At 43.1% G+C, this 25568-nt stretch overlaps 1 protein-coding gene and 1 long non-coding RNA gene across 9 annotated transcripts in view; one reads left to right on the top strand and one right to left on the bottom strand.

Moving 5' to 3' along the window:
• The first annotated feature begins 603 nt into the window (after positions 1 to 603).
• Positions 604 to 3438, top strand: LOC309841547. The gene is made up of 2 exons (XR_014299180.1): positions 604 to 820; positions 1897 to 3438. It is a non-coding gene; the product is annotated as an uncharacterized lncRNA (long non-coding RNA).
• Positions 2957 to 25568, bottom strand: part of USP48 (ubiquitin specific peptidase 48) — a 95770-nt gene continuing 73158 nt past the window's right edge. For all 8 annotated transcript variants that reach the window (XM_082684579.1, XM_082684578.1, XM_082684585.1 and 5 more), the window contains 6 exons: positions 18708 to 18812; positions 14203 to 14358; positions 9083 to 9208; positions 7533 to 7581; positions 4566 to 4592; positions 2957 to 3503 (listed from right to left, as the gene is read on the bottom strand). In XM_082684579.1, coding sequence (XP_082540705.1) covers positions 3481 to 3503; positions 4566 to 4592; positions 7533 to 7581; positions 9083 to 9208; positions 14203 to 14358; positions 18708 to 18812 — 486 coding nt within the window. In that variant the 3' untranslated portion in view covers positions 2957 to 3480. The remainder of the gene's footprint in view (positions 3504 to 4565; positions 4593 to 7532; positions 7582 to 9082; positions 9209 to 14202; positions 14359 to 18707; positions 18813 to 25568) is intronic.

Below are 25568 nucleotides of genomic sequence, written 5' to 3' on the forward strand. Positions count from 1 at the left end.
GCCCGATGCAGGACGGGACGATCCCAGGATGATCCCAGGACGATGGGATCATGACCTGAGCCAAAGGCAGAAGCTTAACAACTGAGCCACCCAGGGACCCATCTATTAGACTCCTCACCTGGCACGGGGTCAGTGAAATATCTACGGGGTACCATGTACGAATGTTCAGTTTGTATTTTAATGAACAAAGCATCCCAGTAGTGTTGATGCTCAAATCCCCAGCGATACTGGGTCTACACAGTGTCTGGGTTTTGGGGCAGTGAACTGCTCTTAGCCTTCAGAGTCAGAGGTACAGCTGGTAACAAAACCCTGTGCCTCGGAGGTGGGGGTGGGACGTAGGGCGCTGGCAAAGGGGTGATAATCTCCTTAAAATGAAAATGCCGGCTCTTCCTCGGACTGAACTCTGTTCACAGTCCCCTGTAACACTGAGCAAACGTTACGATGCCAGAGAGAAAGGATGCGATACCGCCCCATGATTCAGAAACAGGAAGGACAGGCTTTCATGCTCATTTCACTTCGGTAGCTTGTTTGGACAGAGATAAATCATCCCTCGGGCATTTGAAACAGGTTCTCCAGTACCAGAATCAGCTTCAAATATTAACCAGGGTCTGATCAACAAGTCCCTCACCGCACAGACCACTCACCGGAGATTTCAAGTAAACAAATTTGCTCTGGATTAGGATTTCGTGGAAATAAAGGGACACTCATTTCTTTTCAATTTTGCAGAAATGTAAGAGGAATTCTAAACAACAAGGTTCATTAATACACAGGAAGATTTCCCCAGGGATTGAAGACGTCCAAACGGCCACCTGCATTTCAGGTAATGTCAACAAGTAGGCCAGCACGGCCTGCAGGGCGCAGTAGTCTGGGTTTAAGGAGTGGTCAGAAATGCAAGGGGGACAATTCAGGGTTCCTAATACCTTCCTCCAGCAACTGCTCTGGCGCACAGCAGAAAAAACCTAATGGAGAGTCTCTACACTTCAGAGGGGTCACAGCCCACAAGACGGGGGCCCCACGTATTTGTAAATACAAAGCAAGGACTGGGTTTAAGGTTGTACCTGGTACCTGGTTTCCCCGGGGGAGGACACTGAACACGTGCAGACATGTTGTCACTCTGCTGACTGTGGGTGAGAAAGAGGTCACACGCCTCAGGCCAAGGCTTTTCAACCTCGAGGAGCAAAGATCTTGTGTCCAGGGCCTGAGCTCCTGCATTTAAGTCCTCTCTACTCCAGTGTGGGCCTCCGTGTCATGACTGTGAGGTCAAGACACACACTCTTCCAGCTCAACCAGACCAGTGCCACCCCCAAACGCCTCTTGACCTTTTGCATTTTATTTCCCCGAGATTTTATTTATTTGAGAGAGTGAGCGAGAGGAGCAGAGGGAGAGGGAGCAGCAGACTCCCCTGAGCAGGGAGTCCCATGCGGGGCTCAGCTCCCAAGACTCCAGAATCCTGACCTGAGCTGAAGGAGGACGCTTAACTGAGCCGCCAAGGCGCCCCTCCTGCATTTCTGATAAAGTACCACAGCGCTCAGGTCCGACAAGGTAAGTTGTCAGGGGAGGAGAAAGACAGCCGCCTGGCGCCACCTCCAGCGGGACCTTGCCCACTCCCACCCCAGGGCAGGCTTCCAAAAGGCTATTATTTTGTATCGTTGCATAAGGCGAGGTAAAGACTCAAGTAATCGGTTTTAAAACTGTTATAAACAGCGAACTGGTTAAAAGAAATCTGATTTCTGGGGGTGACACGTGTCAGTCCCCAGAAAGGACCCCTTTTCAGCTGAATAGCTTTTCTGTATGGAAAGAGAAGCTGCTGCACTGAGCACTAATTGAATTTGTTCACATCTTTACCTTGAGAGAGAGTAACCTGCTTATTAGTATGTTAATACTTTTATGTTCCAGCTTCATTTCTTTGGAGTGAAATAAAAGACTGGGCCCTAAAACTCAGCATTAGCTATCGGCGATCTCAACTCTGGAGTCCGCTCCCGGACTGACCTCAAGATGGGAGCAGCTGGTTCCTAGGGTGGCTTTCCAGTGAGCAGCTCCCACTCTCCCACTCAGGCTCATGAAACGCCCCACCCACCCCGCCCTGTCAGGGGACACAGACTGGAGACACGGCACACACACAGGGGAAACACAAGCAAGAAGTTGTAATTTTACCAAACAGCCATAATTACTCAGATAAAAAGAGCTATTCAAAAGGTTACCGGTCCTCAAATTGAAACCTGCCTCCCCCATCCATTATTTGAGTTTAAATCTTCAGGGGAATAAATGGGGGGAGGGCGGAGCCTAGCACAAACCCAAGACTTTAAAAATGTGTTCGCAAGAGACGTGTGACTCAGCATCTCTGCCGCAAACACGGGCACACACTTACCAGAAAGCGGTGAGACCCACTCATCCTAAGGGCCATTTACCACCCCCCCAATATTCTTAAGATTGTTATTTCCGTTGTGTGCCGTTAATAACCATAATCCTGGGTTGGCTAAAACAACACACCCCATCCATACACTTTTTTGTTTAAACAAAGTGATCTAAAAGCTCCTTTCTGGACATTTCAGAGGAATGTTTCAAAAACAGAGGCACGATCCAAGAAATGGTAGACCTGGAAAATGGGAAGAAGACATTTTAGAAAAACCTTGTGTTATCCGAACGTGCTTCAGTCCACTGTTACTCTTCTGATAAGGCAGGTGGTCAGATTTTTCATAAGTGCGAGGTGTACTCGATTTCCCGATTGTGAATAAAGAGCAAAACTGGAGGAAGATGCTACCACACGACAGACATTCGCCATCCTTTCTGAACACATGAAAGCCAGAGCACGGAAGCCCAAGCCGAGGCAGGAGACATCCGGGTGCCTCCGCCTTGACCCAACGCCGAGAGAGGGACCGCTGGGCTGTGTGTACGCGGGTGCGCTGGGGCCGGCGCGTAGAGGAGGCTAATCTGAAGACACTTTTCCACAAGGACGGCAAGTTCTTCACTTTCATGCTTTATTGAAAGTAAAATATGAATCAAAGACAGGTATTGGTAAGCAGGTTATGTCTCTAAAGAATTACTTTTTAGTTCAGAGCAGAATGTTGTCCCATCTATTGTGATACAAATCCTTTATGGACCAATGCATCTGGTATGAAATTCGAGCAAGGAAATATAACAGAACTTTATTCCCTCCCGTGACTATAAATCTCATATGTAAACATGATTTACTGTTACTGCTACTAAACTGGTTCGATCCGCACTTGCCCCCTCCCACCCACCACCCTCCCTTAAATATAAAATTTGAAACATTTCCTTCAAGTCTGATGTCCTTCAGTGCAATCTGCTTTATTTGACATAAGGCATTTGGGACAGTCACTTCGGAAGAGTTCTCTGCCTTCTGGAAGAGTCCTAGAATGGTTTAATTCTTCAATCCACTTTTTCGGTAATGCCCTAACATGCCAAGCTCCTCGCTTCCCTTCTGGTTATTTCTTCAGCCGTCAGCAAGTGTTCAAAAGATTAATGTCCGAGTAGACCAGTACCTGGGAAAAGAAACACACGTGGAGGTACAGCTGTGAACTGAAAAGTAAGAGTTCCTGTACTCCATTTGCCAAGAACGCATCATCAACAGGGAATATCCAACTTAACAAACAAGCACAGCAGCCCCTTGACGCTGAAGGGTAAGAAAAAATATCAGCAGACGCCAGGCTTTCGGCTAAATCATATTTCTGTCGAAAGCCATGTGTTTCCTACGCAGTATCTTCACACACGTTAATCAGATTTCACTGATGCTTTCATTTGATGCCCATGTTTCATAAAGAAATTTTTTGCTTTGTTTTAACCACATCAGGAGGTCTTTGTAATGGTAACGTGTAGGCAGCGAAGCTGCATTGACAGGAAGGCTTTATTTAGGCCAGAGCTTTGCTCACTCTTTGCTTTAGCAAAGAATCCCTGGTATCTGATTCGAACTCATTCCTTGGCAAAATCACAAGCTGCCATGGACCTCTGGAGTAGGCCAGAAAGCTTCAGGATGGCAAGAGTTAAATCTGTAAATATCAAAGGTCTGTATTTGACAAATTAATAAGTATTACTGGCGTACACAACTACAGTGGCCATGAGGTGACAACACACCAGTGCGTCTCCATCCGAAGTAATTCTGCAAGAAATGCCTGGGTCCGCCACAGATGAACGAAACCTTTTCATTAAAGCGGATAGAATTCATCAAATTCCTTTCCTCTAATTCTTACCAGCGATACACAAACTGTTTTCCTCTAAGATGAAACTGGCAGAAGGGACTGGGAAGAGTAAATATAAATGCCGAATCGCCGCCAGCTAATCCCCACCCTGACCCTCTGACCGGGAAGGGGAAAGCAAAGTGGACATCTGGCAGTAGATCCTGTGAACACACATGCCCTATCTGAGGCCCGAGTGCTGAAAACGATAATGAAGAAGCTTGAATAAAAAATGCATTTAACTAAAATTAACTTCAGTCATGAGACTCAGATTGAATTAAATTTTAAAATCAAATTATAGCCTTCGCTTTAAGAGAAAATTACAGTAGGACTCTTGACATTCATGAACAAAACATGACAAATGTAACTTACCTTTAAACCCTTCTTCCGGCATACATACTGGAAAAAGAGAGAGAGAGAGAGATAATTCCAAGATGAAAACATTGCTGGAACAGACAACAGTAATATCACTTTGCTGCCTAAAGACAGAAAGTTTAAAATAACTTCTCATTACCTTACTCACCCATAAGGATTACTTTTGACGTTTTGGGTGAGAATAAACAGATGATCTTTCTGCTTGTCTTATTTTCATCAAAGCAACACACGTGCGTCTTTTGAAAAGTCAAACAATAAAGGAATGGCTGTAACTGGAGAGAGCTTTTACAGGACACCAGGGGAGGCAGGTCTGGAGAAAGCCCTCTGGAGATGCGTCGCCCCCCCCTCACCACCCCCAGCCCCCCACTCTCTAGAATGAACCACTCAGGCCTCAGGTAGCCCTTTCTTCTGGACTGAGAATGTGCTTATTCAGTTGACCCCTGAACAACTCAGGGTTGGAAGCACTGATTCACTACATGGTCAAATATCTACATTTACTTTTAGAATCCCCCAAAAGTTGACTGGAAGCTTTCCTGAGAACAGTTACACAAGGCATATTTTGTTAGGCTGTATGTATTACAGACTGTATTCTTACAATCTAGTAAGCTAAAAAAAAAAAAAAAAAAAAAAGTTATTTTTTCCTTTTTTTTTAAAAGATTTATTTGAGAGAGAGAGCAAGTGGGGGGAGGGCCAGAGGGAGAGAGAGAACCCTGAATCAGACTCCCCACTCAGCAGGGAACCTGACCTAGAGCTCAATCCCAGGGCCCCAGAGATAATGACCTGAACCAAAATCAAGACGCTTAACTGGTTGAGCCACCCAGGCGCCCTGAGAAAAATGTTAATGGAAATACATTTATAGTGCTGTACGTACACGTACTGAGAAAACAAAACAAAACAAACAAACAAACAAATGGGGTGCCCGGGTGGCTCAGTGGGTTGGGCCTCTGACTTCAGCTCATGTCATGATCTCAGGGCCCTGGGATGGAGCCCTGCATTAGGCTCTCTGCTCGGCAAGGAGCCTGCTCCCCCCACCCCCCCAGCTCTGACTGCCTCTCCACCTACTTGTGATCTCACTGTGAGATCACTTGTGATCTCTCTGTCAAATAAATAAAATCTTAAAAAAAAAAAAAAAAGAATACAAAACAAAAAACAACAAACTCACGTATGAGTGGACCTGCACAGCTCAAAGCCATGCTGTTCAAGGGTCAACCATATTGTTAGTTCCTAACTTTAGAGGATATCTACTAGCTTCCTCATCGAAAGATAAACATTTAGTTCTTCTACCAACTCTTAACACACCACCTGCCCCTTAACCCATGTATCCTCCTGACAGAGGTGTTTTTAAGCCCTTGGGTCTCCGGTAGTCCCAATATTTTTCCTCTCTGAACAGTGCTCGCAGTCTAACTGCTTCGTGTACCTTGGTTGTATTTCCTGTTTGGGAGGACTTTTTTCTTTCTTTTAGGTCTTGGTAACTGCCGCATTATTTATGACTTCCATTTTCTCTGTACTATCTCCAACTCAAGCAGAAGCTCTTCTAAAGACGTTAAACCTCCCGACGGCCATCCGTCACTTCCACGTTGCCCTGCAGACATGGACCGCCGCAGCCCGCGTGGCCGCGACCCGGGCTTGAGGCGATCATGCTGTCTGCTGCAGAGCTTCTCTTCCAGGACTCCCCTTCACCATCTTCTAGGACATTTTTCCTTTGTTGGATCCCTACGTTTTTGTTCCAACATTCAATTCTTTCTTGACTTACACCCTTGTTTCAGTGGAGCACACCCTTCCATCGTATCCTGGCAAACGGTGCACTGGACAGAAGTGTTTTGAGGCCTCACATGTGTTCACAAAAAGCCATGAAACATGAGGGTAGAATAAAGTCTGTCTGGTTGTAGAATTCTGATTGGAATTCAGTTTTCCTCAGAAGCCTGTGGGCACAGCTCCTCGCACCTGTCTCCTTCACTCTTCACCCTATGAGTGCGACTCACTTTCCTTTGCATCTCTGGATGCTTTTAGGATCTTCCCATCCCTAGATTTTCACTTACGGTATTGGGCCCTTGGCGCAATTGTTTTTTAATTTCATGAATTCCTTTCTGTTCTGAGTGTTCCTTCAAACCAGTCCCCTGGCTATATAGTTTTTCTATATTACACAGAGTTAATTTTTAAGCTTTCATATGCTTCCTGCATCAACTGCTTTTCTGGTCTCTCTTTTTTTTTTTTCCCACGGTCTGCAGACAGAGCCTTTAGGTTCCATGCTCTCACACCCCCAATGCCAGGGGGTCTGGAGCTGCCCCTCTCACCTACTGAAGAGTAAGGACGCTGTTCAGGGAGCGCTGGAGAGCTTCCCTGAAGGGTACCTGGAAGATGAATCACTTAAAAAAACAACAGATTTCTATAGGTGACATTTTTGAATTGGCCACTCTCCCCAGAGCGGGATCTCTGACTTCCGGTATGGGAGGCAGAGATGGCTGCCAGCATCTGAACAAAAAGCCAGGAGTGCTCTTCCTAAGTGCTATGAACAGGTTCTTTCTTGCCTTCATGGTTGAAATTGGTGAAGTTCTTCAAAGGCCAGAGGCGCCCCACAACCTCGGTGGCCACAGGAGGCACAGGTAGGGGAAAGAGCAGTAACAGGATGTCAAGGGAGGGGCTGTGAGCAGTCGCCCTCCTTCTGGTGTCAGGCTCTGGTATCTGAATGAACTTGGCTTCTTATAGACCTCTTCCATTTACAGACTCACACGTACGCAGGCTTCCGTGGGTCAGCTAAATAATTATTACTTTTTTCTTGGCTTTCCATTTCCCTAGTTGTTGTCTGTATCTTTCCCTTGATCTGAGCTTCTAAGATCCTGTAAGATCCCACCCTATCATCATGTAGAACTTTTCTCGAAGTCAAAAGTAAATGCATCACTCGGTGTAATTCCCCCTCATTCTGACAAGTTAAGCAACAAATTCCTCGAACGAGTCGGTCTTTACCTTGCATGACGTCATCCATTGCGGCGTAATCCGCAATTGGCTCATCAGCCTAGAAAGACAAAGGAAGAGAATTCAAGACCTGGGGAAGCAGGAGCCTGGAGCAGGAGGAGGCCAGACCTTCCTGACATGGGTCGGGCCCATGAGGCGACAAGTGTGGCCACAGGACACAGATGCGAGCACCGGCAGAGAACAGACTTCTGGCCCAGCCAGCCACGTCCAGGACTAACAGAGGATACCCCTGCCAACAACAACGAAGGTCTAGACTCATCACCTCCAAAACTACATCATCTGTGGTGCTGTTCTCCTGCTCCTAAAAACACTTTTTGAAATGGAAATGTTTAGATCTCATAAGATTACAAAGTGAAGATGGAAGTTACAGGAGCTAGGAAGCCAGCAGTGATGGTGACAGAGCGAGTCAGATGGAAACCAAGTCAGACTGGTCCCCTAAAAAAATGTGTTAGCTTAAAAAGACATTTATTTGTGTCCCTCCTTGCTACCAGAACAAAACACCCATCGCCTTTCCAGGACAGAAGCCAGCATGGAACACAAGCTTGTGGCAGGGTGAGCTGCGCGGGCCAAGAGGCCAATGACCAGTATAGACTCTAGCTGCCCGCCTGAAGGACAAGCCCTTTGGTTAACACAGGTCGTTTCAGAAATTTTGGAGGGTCCTTAGGTACTTGGCAACTTTACGTCTTCAAAATAATTCCACCAAACCTACAGTTGCAGGAAAAGCAAAGTGAACAGAGGGAAGGGGGAGGGTGGTCGGACTAGGGTGGAGGGGTGGGCACGGGAGTGCTTTGTGGTGTCAAGGGCCTAATGCATCTCCCCAGCACTGAGGCTCCACGGTATGAAAAGCATATACTTCCCAGTTCAAAAACCTGACAAATCTTCTACCATGTGACACAGTGGTGTTTGGCACAGTGGGGATACTTCTAGCCCAGAAACCGAAGAGGCAAAGGGAAGCGAGGCAACCCAGCCATAGGGAGAGAGTAAGGGAAGGACTGGCTAATGAGGCCAGCTCATGACTCGTTTTCCCTGACAACCTCTCAGATACCCCTCCTTTCTAAAACTCTTCTCACCTCTCCTAACTCTACTCTACCCAAAGTCAATCTCCGTGGTCTGGCCAAGAATCCCATTTAGACAACCAGAAGTATTCTGCCCGTTGTGGCCAAACCTCGCGTCTTGTATTTGCTTCCTAGCTTGACTGGCTGGTGCTTCTAAGACCAAGGAAAAGAGAGGACGGTTTAACAGAAGTATGGTTAAGTAATTCTGCTGACCCACAAGTTTGGGCAGAGGCTAAATCTCTATTACTTTAAAAAAACTTATGAAAACCCCACAAGAACCAACGATGTCTGGACCTCCTCTCAGTCTCTTGTGGCTCAGCCAGAGCCGGAGAATCCGGAAGCCAGCAGAAACTCCCGGCGGCTGCTCACTACCACGCCCTGCCGAGGACCAGAGGCCATCTTGACCCCTGTCAACCAGTAGTTTACGCGTGGGTGCAGGTCACCAAAACCTTCTAGAACTTCCTCAGGTAAGGAGCCTTTACCTACCTTTAACAAAATGACAGATTCGGGAATGACGCCGAGGGTGCCGAGGGTGGCACAGTCGTCACTTAGAATCTTTCCATCGATTGACAGATTCTGGTCAAAAGGAGCAACCGAAAACGCATGCATGATCTGTGCCAATACAAAAGAAAGTGCGCATAAGGCAAAATACCGCGACTTACGCCCGATCTGAATGAGTGAACACACGGATCCTTTAAAACAAACAAGTCTTCAGACTACAAGATACTACTCTGTACAGTCAGCCCACTGGCTGCTCTCCCACCGAGACTATCATCCCAGCATATCAGGGAACATCCTTAGAGGGGTTGGTAGAGAACAATTATATCCACAATCCTTCTGTTGAGTGCTGTGCCCCCTCAAGAGTACGGGTGCGGGGAAATCCCAGGAGAAGGAGGAGCACGCTGACGGCTCCTCTGGCTTTAGGGCCTGGGCAAGGAAATCACGGTCGCTCTCACTGTGCCGAGGTCCGACATTCTTTGGTCAAGTCAAGTCCAAATTCTTTCCTAAGACCATATTTAAATTAACCAGCGGGCCATCTGGGTTCTTCTTTCGGTTTTAATTCCTTCAGCAAGCCTCAACTATGTAATTCCGCTTAAGACCACTGTAAATATGAATTTCTTTTCTTTCTTTTTAAAATTTTATTTATTTATTTGCAAGGGAGTGAGAGAGAATGAGCAGGGAGAGCAGCAGAGGGTGAGGGAGATGCAAGCCACTTGCTGAGCAGGGAGCCCAACATGGGACTTGATCCCAGGACTCTGGATCATGACCTGAGCTGAAGGCAGACGCTTAAAAGACTGAGCCACCCAGAAGCCCCCAAAATATGAATTTCTTAAGGGAAGGGACCATATATATATACATTCTACCTTAATTCAAGCCAATTGTTAAAAATGAAAAAATACATTCAGAAACATATGCATAATACACATTTTTTTCAACATTACAAAAATGTCTTATTTTTATCATTTCTGGAGAGTAATTACCAGTGGATGGGCAAGGAGGAGTTGGCCTTGGACAGGAACCTGAGATCTCAGGATTGTGAGATCCAGCCCTGTGTTGGGCTCTGCGCTAAGTGCGAAATCTGCTTAAGACTTCCTTGCTCTGGGGGCGCCTGGGTGGCTCAGTGGGTTAAGCCTCTGCCTTCAGCTCAGGTCATGGTCTCTGGGTCCTGGGATCGAGCCCTGTATCGGGCTCTCTGCTCTGCAGGGAGCCTGCTTCCCTTCCTCTCTCTCTGCCTGCCTCTCTGCCTACTTGTGATCTCTGTATGTCAAATAAATAAATAAAATCTTAAAAAAAAAAAAAAGACTCTCTTTCTCTGCCCATCCTCCCCCCAAAATAAGTAAATCTTTAAAGAGAATTCACTTTATAATGCTTCATAACTTATTCAATTCTTCGTGTATTTTTATGACATGTATGTTTTATTACACCAATATTCACGATGTTGTGGGAAAACTATTCTACCTTTATACGCACTCAACTCCTCTACTCTCTCTGTCTGGAAGGACAAAGCAACCCTGAGCCAACTGTGTGTATAATAGGGCCCAAGAGCTTTCCAGGCTAGGAAGATCCTAAGTAGAAATGTGATTTTGAGAGTGGCACACAGAAAAGTAAGAACAAGGGTAAGAACAGCGGCCTCCTCCCCCAGTTCCTTCTGGTTAGGCCAGAATCTTAACTGGACTTCACAAAAGGACATCAGCTCCCGAGAAGCAAATAGAGATGGATCGGGATGTCTGGGTAACTCAGTTAAGCATCTGCCTCCGGCCCAGGGTCCTGGGAGAACCCCACATCGGGCTTCTTTCCTGCCTGCTGCTCCCCCTGCTTATATGCGCTCTCTGTCAAGTAAATAAATGAAATCTTTAAGAAACAAAAACAAAAACCAGAGACAACTCCGTGGTTCACGGGCACTGATATCAATGATCTGCCTGCGTATCCATAACCGTAAACTGGTAAGAAGCACTACCAGGACATGTCTATCATAGCCGGCCGGGCAGTTATCAGGCAGAAACAGCCAGCCCGGGATTAACAAAGGGGACCCGGGAGGAAGAAAGAGTTTCGGTGGAGGTGTCTAGGGCCAGCGTACTGTGGGCGATGTCACAGCTGCTGGCCTACAGGAATGCCTGCTCACATCCCCAAACCCCACGAGGTTGGACAAAGCACATAGCTCCAGCCACCAGCACCCTCACTGAGGGGCTGATGCTCAGTACTTTACGTTTTGAGGACACAGACAAGGACACTTAATAAAATTCATCCAACAACTAATGAAGCTTTTATTAAGAAGCCACCATGAGTAGAACGCTTTGCTCCGTGCTGGAAATATACAAGTGAGTGCATAATCCCACCCCGGAGGGGTTCAGAAAGCGAGGGCAGAACAACGTAGCCTAGACGCTGGGAGAAGGCATATGTCAGATCTGGGGAGGACAGAAGGAAAGAGTTGGTTCGACAGCTGGAGGCACAGGCAGGTCTGTAGAAGGGATGCTACGGAAGAGAAACAAGTACTCACTAGTGAGGAGAAAACGCTCTTTCAGAATGAGGGAACAGGACAATCAAAGGCATGGAGGCCTCTGGTACAGTAATTCACAAACCATGAAAACGTCTGAGTATAATTACTCTGATATGGGCCTCTTTATCAAGCAGGTGCAGAATCCCTGATCTATGCAGCACACGAGGAACAACGAGAGCCCTGTTCCCTAACAGGGAGCGGCTCTGGACTGCTTGCCACAGTGCCGGGGGGGGGGGGGGGGCTAAAATAAGGAAACCCACGGTTAGCCTTCAGCTGCCAGCCATTTAACCTGTGCCAACGTCTCCTCCTCTCTAAGGCAGGCACCATCGCCCGCTCAAAACCTATCTTGGGGAAAATGAAATAATACAATTAAACACTGAACATCTTCTGTGAAAGGAGATGAATCAATTGTACTTCCATTTACTTTACGGTATCAGAGGTGGATGAATTAATAATCAGGCAAGGCAAGCTCCTTAAGGTTTTAAGAAATTGTAAATGGACCGTGTGCAGAATAAAACATTTACAATTTTACAAAGGTTGTCCTCCTGTTAACTTGCAAATGCAACATCCCTCAGAAGAAAGGCTCTATCAAACATTAAAAAAAGGCATTACATACTTTAAGAAAAAAACCGAAAATACCCCCCCCCCAAAAAACCACCCTCACCCACCACCACTAATTGAGGGTCCCACGCATGCCCACTACAAACCACATTGCTGGCCAGGCTGCCAGGCAAAAGGTCACCTCTAGTGGAAGCATACAAAGACACCACCACTGAGCAGCGACGGAAAATTACATTTCACTGCCCTTTGTTTGGACTCTGGATCACAGCGCCCTCAAAGCCCTGGTGGGGGAGGGGAGACCACTGCAAAGGACCCATCCAGGAAGAGCACATCGGGGGTTTCATTTGAACTGTGGCTCCGCTTCAAACAGCAGCTCGGTGCAGGTAACATGGTCCTACACGGAGGATTATTTCTGCTGACTTTTGATTTGTTCTTCAAAAATGGTAGTCCGTAATAAAAGCAGAAAGCAGAACAGGCTTTTTGAATGTCTTTATCCACAGGGGCTCTTTTTGTAATTTCAAGGTTCTGAATGTTCGAGGTTTACCACTGACAGGCAAAAAGCCGGAGACAGAAACAAGCTTTCTCAGATGTAAAAGGTACAATAACAGAGTAAAGATATTATGCCAACACGTTTATTTTCAGAGCCACGGGTTCAACCAAGGGAAATAATGTCCCCAGGACAATCTGGAACATATAACACCCTCAAAAGAAGCCTGTACTTTTGCCTCAATTACAATGATAAATATCAGCAGCAAGAAAAAATGCAGAACCAGGAAACTATGCCACATGAAAGTAGCAAAGAGGGAAATCTGGTCAACTTTTTGGATATGTATCAGTGCCTGAAACAGATTAGCGGCCAGATTTTCTTCCTGGACATCTTGAACTTATCAGCCCCTCTTGCCTAGATCTTGGGACACACCAGTGCCACGCTCATTTACACTACTTTTGTACTGAGACCCAGAAATAACAAAATCACGAAGCATTCTCATAATGCCCACTTGGCATTCACTGAACTGATGTGCAAACCGATGCTTGTTTGGGAGAAGCGGCGGGGAGGGATGGGGAGGAAAGTGATCTAAAATGAATCTTTAAAAACCAATTTGGAAAACACCACTCCATAATAAGACACGGTAAAGGGAAGTTTAAAATTTTAGCAGGAAGACTCATCTGACACCAAAAATACTGTGACAGAATTCCTGACTCATCGGAGTGAACCAACAATGAAGCAGCTCCCGTCCCCTTCCCTTTCACAGCAGATCCTGGTAACTGGATCGATTACCTATCAAGTGGCCAAAAGAAAACACAGGGCACGATATATCGAGGGAACGATGATTCTAGAACAGCCTTGGCAGCAGCAAGTTAAATGGCTCTCGCTGTTTCTCATTTTTGTAAAGCTACTCAGAACCTGCTCAAGTTTTCGCAATCCAAACCACTTTCACCTTCACACAGATTCCTGATTATTTTGTCTGGTTTAAAAAACTTTTTAGGGACACCTGGGTGGCTCAGTGGGTTAAGCCACTGCCTTCAGCTCAGGTCATGATCTCAGGATCCTGGGATAGAGCCCCGTATTAGGCTCTCTGCCCAGCGGGGAGTCTGCTTCCCTTCCTCTCTCTCTGCCTGCCTCTCTGCCTACTTGTGATCTCTCTCCCTCTCTCAAATAAATAAATAAAATCTTTAAAAAAAAAAAAACACAAAAAAACATTAAAAATTTATTTTTCAAGAACTGTGCTCAGCCAAGCGCCTGAACTCATGTCCCTGAGACCAGAAGTCACATGCTCTTCCAACTGAGCCAGTCTGGGGCCCCTGATTCTTAGCTATTTTGAAAATTTTAAGCCTTTCTATAAGAGAGATTTATGTCAATTTAGGCATTATTGTGAAATCAAAAGAATCCCTGCTCAATGGATTAAGACTATGAGCAGACGAGGTTACAATTAAAATGGCCGACGAAGAAAGAAAACAGAGACAAGTATATAAACTTAAGGAGAAGCAACTCAGGAAGGTCCTCAAGGTCCAAAGCGTACTTCAACAAAAGTTCTGTTTTCCTCACCTGAATTTTCAGTTCTTTTAACGTCTGATTAGCAGAAACAAGAAGTGCTTTCTCACCACGAACTTTTCTATGTCGCATACTGCGCCGGATGACTTGCTTCTGATAGGCTATGTAATTTTGATGACTTATCTTTTGCCGCTTTGTTCCTCCATTGCTCTATAATAAAGATCCAAAACAAACAAAGCACTGAAATTATCCACTCTGTGACCCACGCTCCTAAGTTCATTAAGTAGGCAAAACCGGTTTACTGATTGGTCCCTTAACCATTCGAAATTCAGTGTCAACTGAATGGAGGTTCTTAGTTAGCAGGCTCACAGAAAACGGGTGTTGTGTGGGGGGAATGGGCGGGGGAGAAGATAAGGGAGATAGACTTCACTGCATGTTTTTTTTTTTTTTAATTACTTTATAAAGGACATTTAAAAGCAAAATGGTATTTTGACCTTAAATCAGGAAAACACACATGTGACAAACTAAAGAACTTTAAGATTGCTATATTTAATTCATAAACAACCTGAATCCTAATGTTTGTATTAAACATTTTCCTCCCTTCAGAATGGCATGGAAGCTAAGCAGAAACAGCTGAGAACTTTAAAACAAAAGACCGTATTAATAAAAACATCAAACTTGGTTTAACTAAAAACAGGATGATACACTGTGTCTCGACAGGATCACAAAATAGCTTTGACTGTGAAATAGTCTTGAAAAATGTTAAACCTGAATCTCATCAGACACTGAGACCCGATTTCCAATGGACAGAAAATGTAGAGAACGGAGAAACAAAGGAACATCAGTAATGTAAGGAGGCAATCAGATGAATCCAGGATGTGGGACAAGCCATAAGAAATCAAACTGGTGTCCACTCAGTGTCAAAGACAAAACGTGACATTGTCAATTGTCCTAAAATTTGACAATGTCAAAGACAAGGGTCAAGTGACGAGGTAGGACCAGTAGTCTAGATACAGTAAATGTATACTTGAGAGCATGCTAGTTTGAGGAGAAAGTATTATTTTAGACATATTCAGGATACCTGAGAAATTTGAGCCTGGGTCGTAGGACACTGTCTTATTTATGTTGGTCTAAGTATTTAAAGGTGAAAAGTCATGATGGACACCATCTACCTGAAGATAATTTGACAAAATGTACAGGCATACATGTGGGTACAGAATTTATCACACGTGGGTATGGAATTTATCATGTAGCAGTCTTCAGAAAAAAAATTATAGATAAGAAGCCAATGTCTTTCTCCAACATTCCCAAAAAAGCCTCATATAAGGAGGTTAACAGTCAAGAGTCCTCTGTGAACCAGGCCAAGGAATGAGGGAAATAAGATTCTTTAAACCATTTTTTCCCTTGCTTTAATTAAATCTGGATGAGGTAACCCCAGGCCTGGCTCTCCGGTTTCTGCAGTTGTCACTGAGTTTTAGCTGTGCATGAGCAGAGCGGTCTGGGGGTCATTATGGACACAGATGCCACATACTCATTAGTAACAGAGCTCCAGAGACTTATTATAAAGCAGAGGAGGATCAGGACGAAAGCACAGAAGAGTACCGGCTCAGGGGGACACCCACTGGCCAGGTGCCACGCAAAGCCAAGTTCCGCTCTAGCCCGGAGTCTACAGAGACACACCGGTGATCTAACATTTGTTAAAAACTTACGTGCAAAGGGGAGTTAAAAACAAAGAAAAAGTTAATAATTTTCCTCAATTGCAGGAGGTCAAGCTGCACCTAAGTCCCACAATTAGGAAGAATAAAAATATCTACAACAAAATAGAATTTTACTACCGACATACAAAACACAACCAAATAACAAATCCCTAGACACTGAGCAAGATATAGTTTTTTTAATGGCTCTGATTTTAAATGGGTCTAAAAGCTTTTCCCAGAATTATTTTGTCAAAAACAAAACAAAACAAAACAGAATTTAAATCCAACTTATCTGACAAAAAACAGCCCACTGGTTTTAGATGGCTTTCAATTACCTAAGTGATATCTAACACTGGGTGCATCATTAACCTGAATTGGAGAAAAGGTCAAAGTCAAAGGGACCCGGTTGATCTAGCTTAGAGGAAAAAAAAGGGATTTGTTTCTCCCCATTAAGGACTAGTGGAGATGCAGCCTTTCCTATTACAGGGATTTAAATCAGCAATTGCAGAGGCTCTCACTGGACAGAGATACGGTAACACGTCAGGAAGAAAATGTCAGGAGGCCGAAGTTCTGAAAGCCATAACATTCTTCTGGTATCACTTCCTCCTCTAAAGGAAGGTCACACTTGAGATTTTTTTTGAGGGATAAAATATTTAAAACATTCTAGAGTATTACAATATCCAAACAAGGAGAGGGAAGACAAAAGAAAATTATAATGTATATATAAAAGAAATTACAGCATAAAAGGCAAGGTTTCCCATCATTCCCTAACATATTTGTAAATATGAAATCTGTTGTCATCCACAACTGAGAAGAGTAATTCTATATGCACTCTTTAAAAATTGCTGTGGTTATAACCACAATGAATAAAACTAGACATTCAAAAAAACCCCGGGTTCCCAAAAATCTCAATCACTTGAAAATATAAAGGGTTTTCTAAATAACTCAGGCTAAAAAGCAAAGCCTAAAGTAACAGAAGCTAAGGGCAGTATTAACATACATATCAAGCTTTACAAAGCAATTTACAAAATTTACCAGAAGAACAGAAAATGAGTCAGTGATAACAGACTTGGAAAAAAGATGAGATTTCTAACTGATTATTAAACCATACTTCCAAGACATAATCACTGAAATAGTATCTCACTGCCAGCCAAGCAATGTAAGGCAGCAGTGTCCTAAGTCGGTGGATGTGCTCAGCCCCCAACACCCACGTGATTTGAATGTAGCATCTGAAACGAGCCAACAGACCAGTTTGGGGATCTGTGCCTTGCAAGATGGATGGTCTGAGGCCATGGGGCCATGAGAAGAGCTGATGACAAACATGGTTAGAAGCTGACCAGAAAGCTCTGTTTGCCAACTCCAATCAAGAAAGCATCTCAGGGGGAAGAGGGGTAGGGAGAGGGTGGTGGGGTTATGGACACTGGGGAAGGTATGTGCTATGGTGAGTGCTGGGAAGTGTGTAAGCCTGATGATTCACAGACCTGTACCCCTGGGGCTAATAATACGTTATTGTTAATAAAAAAAATTTAAAAAATTAAAAAAAAAGAGAGCATCTCGAAAACCACCCCAAGAAATATAAGGCCTACACCTACAACATGTGAACAAGCACAGTACTTATGATGTCCTGTCAAAACTCAGTCTGCGTTCCTGTAAAATGTCTAGGTTTGGTATGTTCTGATGCACAGGGCCCACCGGTGCTGACTAAGTGAAGCAGGGATTTGAGGGGCAGATCACGGTCGGTGGGGGATGCACCCAGTGCCCGATTTTGTCCTTTCTCATAGGTGCTCACAGTGAGTGTCGAAGGAGATCCAACAAGCCAGGGAAAACAAATGTGGGTTATCTCTCTGTACTGGCTGAAAAACTATGAGTAAAGTTTACCTCAGGGAGACGAAAATTCAAGTCAAGAGGGCTTTTCAGACCTTCTTAATGTTGAAAAGGAAGTGACAGTATCAGTGTGTACCGATGGCCCAACAAGCACAGGGAACTGTGCTCTTTAACAGCACAGATGCAGCAGAGGCCCCTGGAACACCTTCCCTCCTTCAGGGAGGAGGTTCATTGTAATTTGACTAGTTTTAGTGCACTTAAGTGGTAAAGAAAGAAATCACATGCCTCATCTGTTTAAACTTGGAAAAAAACAAAAACAAAACCTAAACTCAAATTAGAGTAGACATCCCATGAATTGAAGGTATCCATAGAATACCCTAAACACTGTGGTCTGACTTTTTGAGAAGCTGAAACTTACCTATACCATGTATCAACTCTATCCCCATGTTATCTCCTGTTCTTAAGTTACTTTTCTCCAAAAACACTATGAATATAATCAAGCAACCAAACAAGTGGGCTAGAAATTTATAAAAAAAAAAATACACAGAAAGCAGACAGATGATCTGAGGTGGAAAAAATTAAATTTATCATAATGAAATAGGAAAGATGAATGCTGGCCTGGTCATTTGATTAACACTTTAAGAGACACAGAAACCTCTTCCATAGACTCCATTAATAAAGCCATAGCACGTTTTGTTTGTAATGAGGTAAAGTGGGTTAATTTTTCATACTTAAAAAATCCATGATTAAATAACAAACCAAGATACAGATCCCATTTTAGCTTCTTTTCCAGCAGAAGATTTAATCATTGTATTGTATTTTAACCTTTCTTACTGAATAGTAACAAATGCATTATTAATCCAGGAATAACGTAGCTCATGGCTTTTTGAGAGAAATCAGGGCTGCGAATGCGCACCAAGGAACTAAAGAAAGGGCAAACAAAGGGAGTTGAGGACAAACATTCCATGTTTGGGGACCTGGACTGGCTGCTTTCAGAACAGCGGAAGGTAGGACAATAAAAATCAGCTTCACACATACTTGATTAAAATCTGGATCTTTTTCTCCATCTGGTTTAGCTTCTTCTTTATCCTCCTCTGTTTCGGAACTACTCACATTCAGCTCCGGAGCTGAATCCTTCATCACCTGAATGCAATCACAGAGAGAAGAGGGTCAGACCTTGCAGGGCAGGCTATGGGAGGTGCTTATCAATGGGTGGGGGCGGATAACAGAACCGACAGAGGACCAAGACTCAAGGGCTGCTTCCTGTGCTCTTTTTTTTGGTGTGTGTGTGTAGGTCTTCTCTATTTTATTTCAAAGTGTGATTGCTGTTTTTTTTTTTTTTTTTTTGGTGTAGGTCTTCTCTATTTTATTTAAAGTGTGATTGCTGGGTTTTTTTTTTTTTTTTTTTTTTTTTGTGTGTAGGTCTTCTCTATTTTATTTCAAAGTGTGATTGCTGGGTTGTTTTTTTGTTTTTTTGTTTTTTTTTTGTAGGTCTTCTCTATTTTATTTCAAAGTGTGATTGCTGGTTTTCTTCCTGTGCTCTTTTAACATGTTTGTTTCTATCCTAGGCTTTACTCATGTAAAATGTGGTCACCATAAACGTAAGCAGTATCTGCAGAAGAATTATTACTGTTGGACTTTTACAATGACGTGATTTTTGCAGAAGTTCAAAGATGCTCTAAATTTTCCCTAGCAGGGGGACTGTCAAACCATTCAGACAGTGGGAGCCACAATATTTCCTGAAGACCAAGAAAAGGAAGCATGAAGGAAATGCTCTTTTACCTTATGAAATACTGTTATAAAACTCAAAATAAGTATTAAAATTTAGGTAAGCTGGATTTTTAATTTTTTATTACGTTTTTAAAAAAAATATTTTTTTTATTTATTTGTCAGAGAGAGAGAGAGAGAGAAAGCACAAGCAGGGAGCATCAGGCAGAGAAAGAGAGGCAGACTTCCCACTGAGCAAGGAGCCCAAGCCAGGACTTGATCTGAGGACCCCGAGATCATGACCTGAGGCCAAAGACAGACGTTCAACAGACTGAGCCACGGAGGCATCCCTGGATATTTTTTAAAGATACCAATGTAGACATGGACTAATAGCCACAAAAGACTTAAATTTTTCGAGTAAACACAGAAATCCATGCCGGTTAGCTGCACTTTCTCAGCGAATGAGGAACCCAAGACCTTAAGAGCATAATCGGTAAATCACTCTCCTAAAACAACGTGTTTGGTAACGACCGTCAAATAAAATGTAGTTTGGTCTCTAATTCCCCAAATCCTGGAATCAAATTAATGACATACCCAGAGATCTAGGTCAGGATCTACCTAAGAGCCACCCCTAATATAACAGAAACGCTCCAAATCCAATTCGCATTAAGTCTTAACACCCCTGCTCCCAAAATACAGCCAAGTCTGTCTTCCTTCATCTACTCTTAAAGAGATCAGGGCAAGAGGCTCTAAACTGGCCTTCCTTATTCCTGTTCTGCCCTTGCCAACTCAAAACACAGCGGCCAGGGTCACCTCTTTAAAGCATAAATTCATTCACACTATGACCTTAACTGCACCTCCCCAATGGCTTACAGCTATACTCAGAATAAAAGCCCAAGTCCTTGGTATGATGTATAAAATGTGACAGGATTTGTCTAGTGCTCCGTTATCACCATCCTTCGTTGGAAGAAGACCTCACTTTAGACTAGTGCTGCCCCCTATGGTGGCCAGCGGATACATGTGGCTGTTTAAATTGAAATAAATTAAAAATTCAGTTCCTTAATCACCTTAGCCACAGTCACACGTGGCTACTGGCTCCCCCAGCATCCAGTGAAGACACAGAACGTCCCTATTGCTGCAGTAAGTTCTACCGGACAGGGCGGTTCTACACACGACTCACTCTACCGCTTAAGCACATGAGGTACCCTTCACAGGCTGGACCTCTGCAGTGGACACTCAGGTTAACAACTCCTCTAAGACCTGTTTCTTGACCATCTCCCATCTAACACTGGCACCTCCACCTTCACCAGTCTCCCACTTCACCCGGCTACATTTCCTTCAAAAACACTCATTCCTGGGCGCCTGGATGGCTCAGTGGGTTAAGCCGCTGCCTTCGGCTCAGGTCATGATCTCAGGATCCTGGGATCGAGTCCCATATCGGGCTCTCTGCTCAGCAGGGAGCCTGCTTCCTCCTCTCTCTCTCTCTGCCTGCCTCTCTGCCTACTTGTGATCTCTCTCTGTCAAATAAATAAATAAAATCTTTAAAAAAACAAAAAAAAAAACACTCATTCCTGTGTAATCACTTTATGAATTTATTCTTATTTTTTTGATTGGATGTTCTAGATCATTTTTAAACAGAAATATAATATACAACACTATCAATTTCAGGTGTACAAAGCAGTGATGTGACATTTGTATGGATTGTGAAATGAACACGAAAATAATGCTCGCTCATGCTTGCCACCATATAAAGTTACAGAAATTATTTTTTGGTGATTAGAGAACTCTTGTTACTTTTTAAACAACTTTCAAATTTGCAATATAATTACTATTAACTATAGCCACCACCATACACACACATTACATACCCTATAGACCCGTGACTTATTTTACAGCTGGTAGTTTCCGTCCCTTGATCCCCTTCACCCTTTTCACTCATTCTCCTCCACCAACCTCCGGCAATGACAAATCTATTCTCTGTATCGAGGAGTTTTGTTTTGTTTTTTAGATTCTATATACAAGTGAAATCATACGGTATTTCTGTCTGACTTTATGTCGTGTGCACCCTACCCTCAAGATCATTCCATGTGGTCACAAATGGCAAGACTTTGTTATTTTTTTAATGGCTGAATAGTATTCCATTGGGTACACAAATACAATTTCGCTTTCCATTCATCTATCAACGAACACTTAGGTTACCTCCATTTTGGCTATTGCAAATAATGGTGCAGTGAACACAGGGGCACATGTATCTTGTAGACTCACTGCTTTTGTTTTCCATGGATAAATACTCAGAAGCTTAACTGCTGGATCATATGGTAATTCAAGGAACCTCCATCCTGTTTTCCATAGTGACTGCACCAAATTTACACTCCCACCAATAGTGCATAAGAGTTCCCTTTTTCTCCACGTGCTCACAAATGCTTCTTTCTTGTTTAGTAGCCATTCTGACTGGTGTGAGGTGATCACTCATTGTGGTTTAGAGCTGCATTCCCTGTTGATAGTGATGCTAAGTTTCTTTTCACAAGGATGTTGGCCATCTGTATTCCTTCTTTGGAAAAATGTCTATTCAGATTTTCTGCCAATTTTTTTAATCCAATTTTGCACTGTCAGAGTTCTTTAGATATGATTTGCAAATACTTTCTCCCATGCAGTAGGCTGTTGATGGTTTCCTTCACTGTGCAGAAGGTTTCAGACTGATATGGTCCCATTTATTGATTTTTTATTTTGTTGACTTTGGAATCCATCAAAAAAAAGTATCACTATAAGGGATATCAGAGAGCTTGCTGCCTTTTTTCTTTCAGGAGCTTTATGGTTTATGGACCAACATTCAAGTCTTTAATCCATTTTGAGTTGATTGTTGTGTGAGATGGGAGACAGTGGTCCACTTTCATACTTTTCCATGTGGCTGTCCACTTTACCCAGCACCATTTACTAAAGAGACTGTTCCTTCCCCACTATATATTCTAGCCTCGTCTGTGGTAAAATACTTGACCAAAAATGCTTGGGTTTATTCTACTGATCAAAGTGTCTTGTTTTTACACCCATACCATACTGTTTTGGTTAGTGTAGCTTTGTAACACAGTTTGAAATTACAAAGTGCTGCCTTTAGCTTTTTCCTTCTTTCTCAAGACTATTTTGGCTGTTAAAGAGCTATTGTGGTTCCATACTAATTTTAGGTTGTTTTTGTTCTATTTCTGCAAAAAAGAAAAAAAAAAGCCATTGTGATTTTGACAGGGATGGCACTGAATCTGTAGACTGCTTTAGGTAATACTGACATTTTTACAGTATTTTTCCAATTCGTTACCAAGGAAGACCTTGCCATTTATTTGTGTCTTCTTCAATTTTAACAGTCTCATAGTTTCCAATGTATAGATCTTTTATCTCCTTGGTTAAATTTATTCCTGAGTTTTTTGGTTTTTTAAAAAGACTTTCGTTAGGACAAATAGAGAATGAACAGGGAGTGGGGAGAGCAGAGGGAGGAGGAGCTGGATGGATGGCTCAATCCCAAGACTCCGACCTGAGCCAAAGGAAGGCACTTAACCAAACGAACCACCTAGGCACCCTGTATTTTCTTCTTTTTGATGGAACTGTAAAGGATATTATTTCCTTAATTTCTGATATGTCATGCTAGTTGTATAAAAATGCAACTAATTTTTTGTTGTTGTTGTTTCAGTAATATGTCCAAGGTTGGGTTTGAACTCACAACTCTGAGATCAAGAGTCACATGCTCTAGGACTGAGCTAAGCAGGTGCTCTGCAACTGATTTTTTTATATTTTAATTTTTGTGCTCTCCAACTTCATGAAATAAACAAATGGAGACTGAATTCTGTTAAACCCTTTTCTGCACCTATGGAGAGGATCATGATTTTATCCGTTTTATTAATGTACTACATCATGGTGACTGATTTGCAGATGAGCCATCCTTCCATCCCTGGAATAATTCCCACTTGATCACAGTGTATGTTCCTTAAGATTCTGACAGGAGAGCAAGCGAGTAGCCCACATGCGAGTGAGTGCATGAGCAGGGGGAGTGGGAGAGTGCTAGGCAGGAAGCCTGATGCTGGCCTGGACCTCAGGACAGACACTTAACTGACTGAGCCACCCAGGCGCTCCATGTTTAGGTATTCTTATGTTGGGTGCACATTCACAAATGTTTAAAGCTCTTGATGGAATGACTCCTTTATCATTATGTCATGTCCATCCTTGTCTTTTATTACAGTCTTTGTTTTAAAATCTCTTTTCTCTATATACATAGCTTTCTACTGGTTTCCATTTGCATGAAACAGGTTCCTCCATCCCTTTACTTCTCATCTGTGTATGTCCTTACACCTGACAGGAGTCTCTTATAGGCAACATATGGATGGGAGATGGCTGCTGTTCTTTCTTTTAATTTATTCAGCTACTATTTTGATTGGAGAATTTAGTCCATTTACATTATTAATAGGTACATATACTTATTGCCAATTTGATTGTTTTCTAGTTCCTTTCTGTTCCTTCTCTTGCTTTCCTCCCTTGTGGTTTGATGACTTTGCTTAGTTTGTTCTCATTTTTTGTGTATATATGATAGTTTTTTGCTTTTGGTTAACATTAAGGCTCACACTAACAACTTACATATAATACCCATATATTTTAAATTGACAGCAAGTTAAACTTAATCACATTCTACAATTGTCTTCTTGTAATCCTCCAATGATTTTCTACATTTTTTAATCCTTAAACTAATTCTTGCAGTCATACTCATTATTAGTAGGACTTTAATATTCAGACTAGCTTTGTACGTGATTAATCCACTTTCTTTTTATATATTTACGTTTACCAGTGAGATGTTTACTGTCACGTTTTCTTATTACTAATTGGTACACTTTCTATTCACCTTAAGAAGTCCCATTAGTATTCCCCAGAGGGCTGGTTTAGTAGTGATGAACTTCTTTAACTTTTGCTTATCTGCAAAATTATTGTTCCTTTAACTCTGAATGATATCCTTGCCAGGCAGAGTGCTCCTGGTTACAAGTGTTTTCCTTTTAGCCCTTTAGATGTCATTACCACTCCCTTCTGGCATGATTTCTGTGTTGGTAAGTCTTACAGAGGTTCCCTTATATAAAACAAGTTGTTTTTCCCTTACTACATGTAAGATTCTCTACTTCTGACATTGTAATTCTGATGTGTGGTGGGGTGGGACTTTTTGGGTTCATTATGTTTGGAACTCTCCAGGCTCTCTGGATCCAGGTGTCTGTTTCCTCCCCCAGATTACGGAAATTTTCAGCCATTATTTCTCCAAGGAAGTTTCCTGCCCATTTCTCTCTTCCCTCTTCTGGGACTAATATAAGATGAATGTTGTTGTGCCATAGGTCCCTTAAGCTGGTTTCATATTTTAAAATTCTTTTTCCTTTGGGATGCTTGGGTAGCTCAGTAGGTTAAACATCCAACTCTAAATCTTAGCTCACATCTTGATTTCAGGGTTATGAATTCAAGCCCCACACTGGGCTCCACACTGAGCATGCAGCCTACTTAACAAAAACAAAATAAAAAACTTTTTTTCATTTTACTGCTCTGGCTCAGTTCTACGGCTCTCTTCCAGACTGCTTATTTTCCTTCTGCTTGATCTGGTCTCCTGTTGAAATCCTCTAGTGTATTTTTCAGATCAGTTACTGCCTTCTTTAGCTCTGTGACTTCTGTTTGGTCCTTTTAAATATTTTCTCTCTCTTTGTTGAATGAAATGTTCCTCTGTGTTCATCCATATTCTCCCAAATTCTGTGAGCATTTTTATGACCATTACTTTGAACACCTTGTTAGGTAAATTACTTAGGTCTGTTTTGTTATGGTTTTGATTTGGGGGTTTTACCTTATTCTTTCATTTTGGAACCTATTCCTGTGTTTCCTCTTTTTGCCTGACCATTTGTTAGGTGAAACAGTCTCTCCAATTCTCAAGCGGGTGGCCCAGTTTAAGCACTGAACCTCACTGTTTAACTTCCGACATCTATGGTATCTGTCAAATGGTCTGTTTTAGACCCATGGGCCCAGAAATGCAATCCCCTATGGCCACAAGAACCCAGTGCCCCAGGGAGCTGGGGATGTGGTAGTCTGCAACAAGTGCACAGCACACTAGCATGTTAGAGAGTACAAAACAGCCCACCAGTGTGGGCATGAGCAAGGTGGAGAATTTTTAAATGGTGCGCCCCTGCCCCCGCG

The sequence above is a fragment of the Mustela nivalis genome, assembly GCF_964662115.1.
Source record: "Mustela nivalis genome assembly, chromosome: 10".
Lineage (NCBI taxonomy): Eukaryota > Metazoa > Chordata > Mammalia > Carnivora > Mustelidae > Mustela > Mustela nivalis.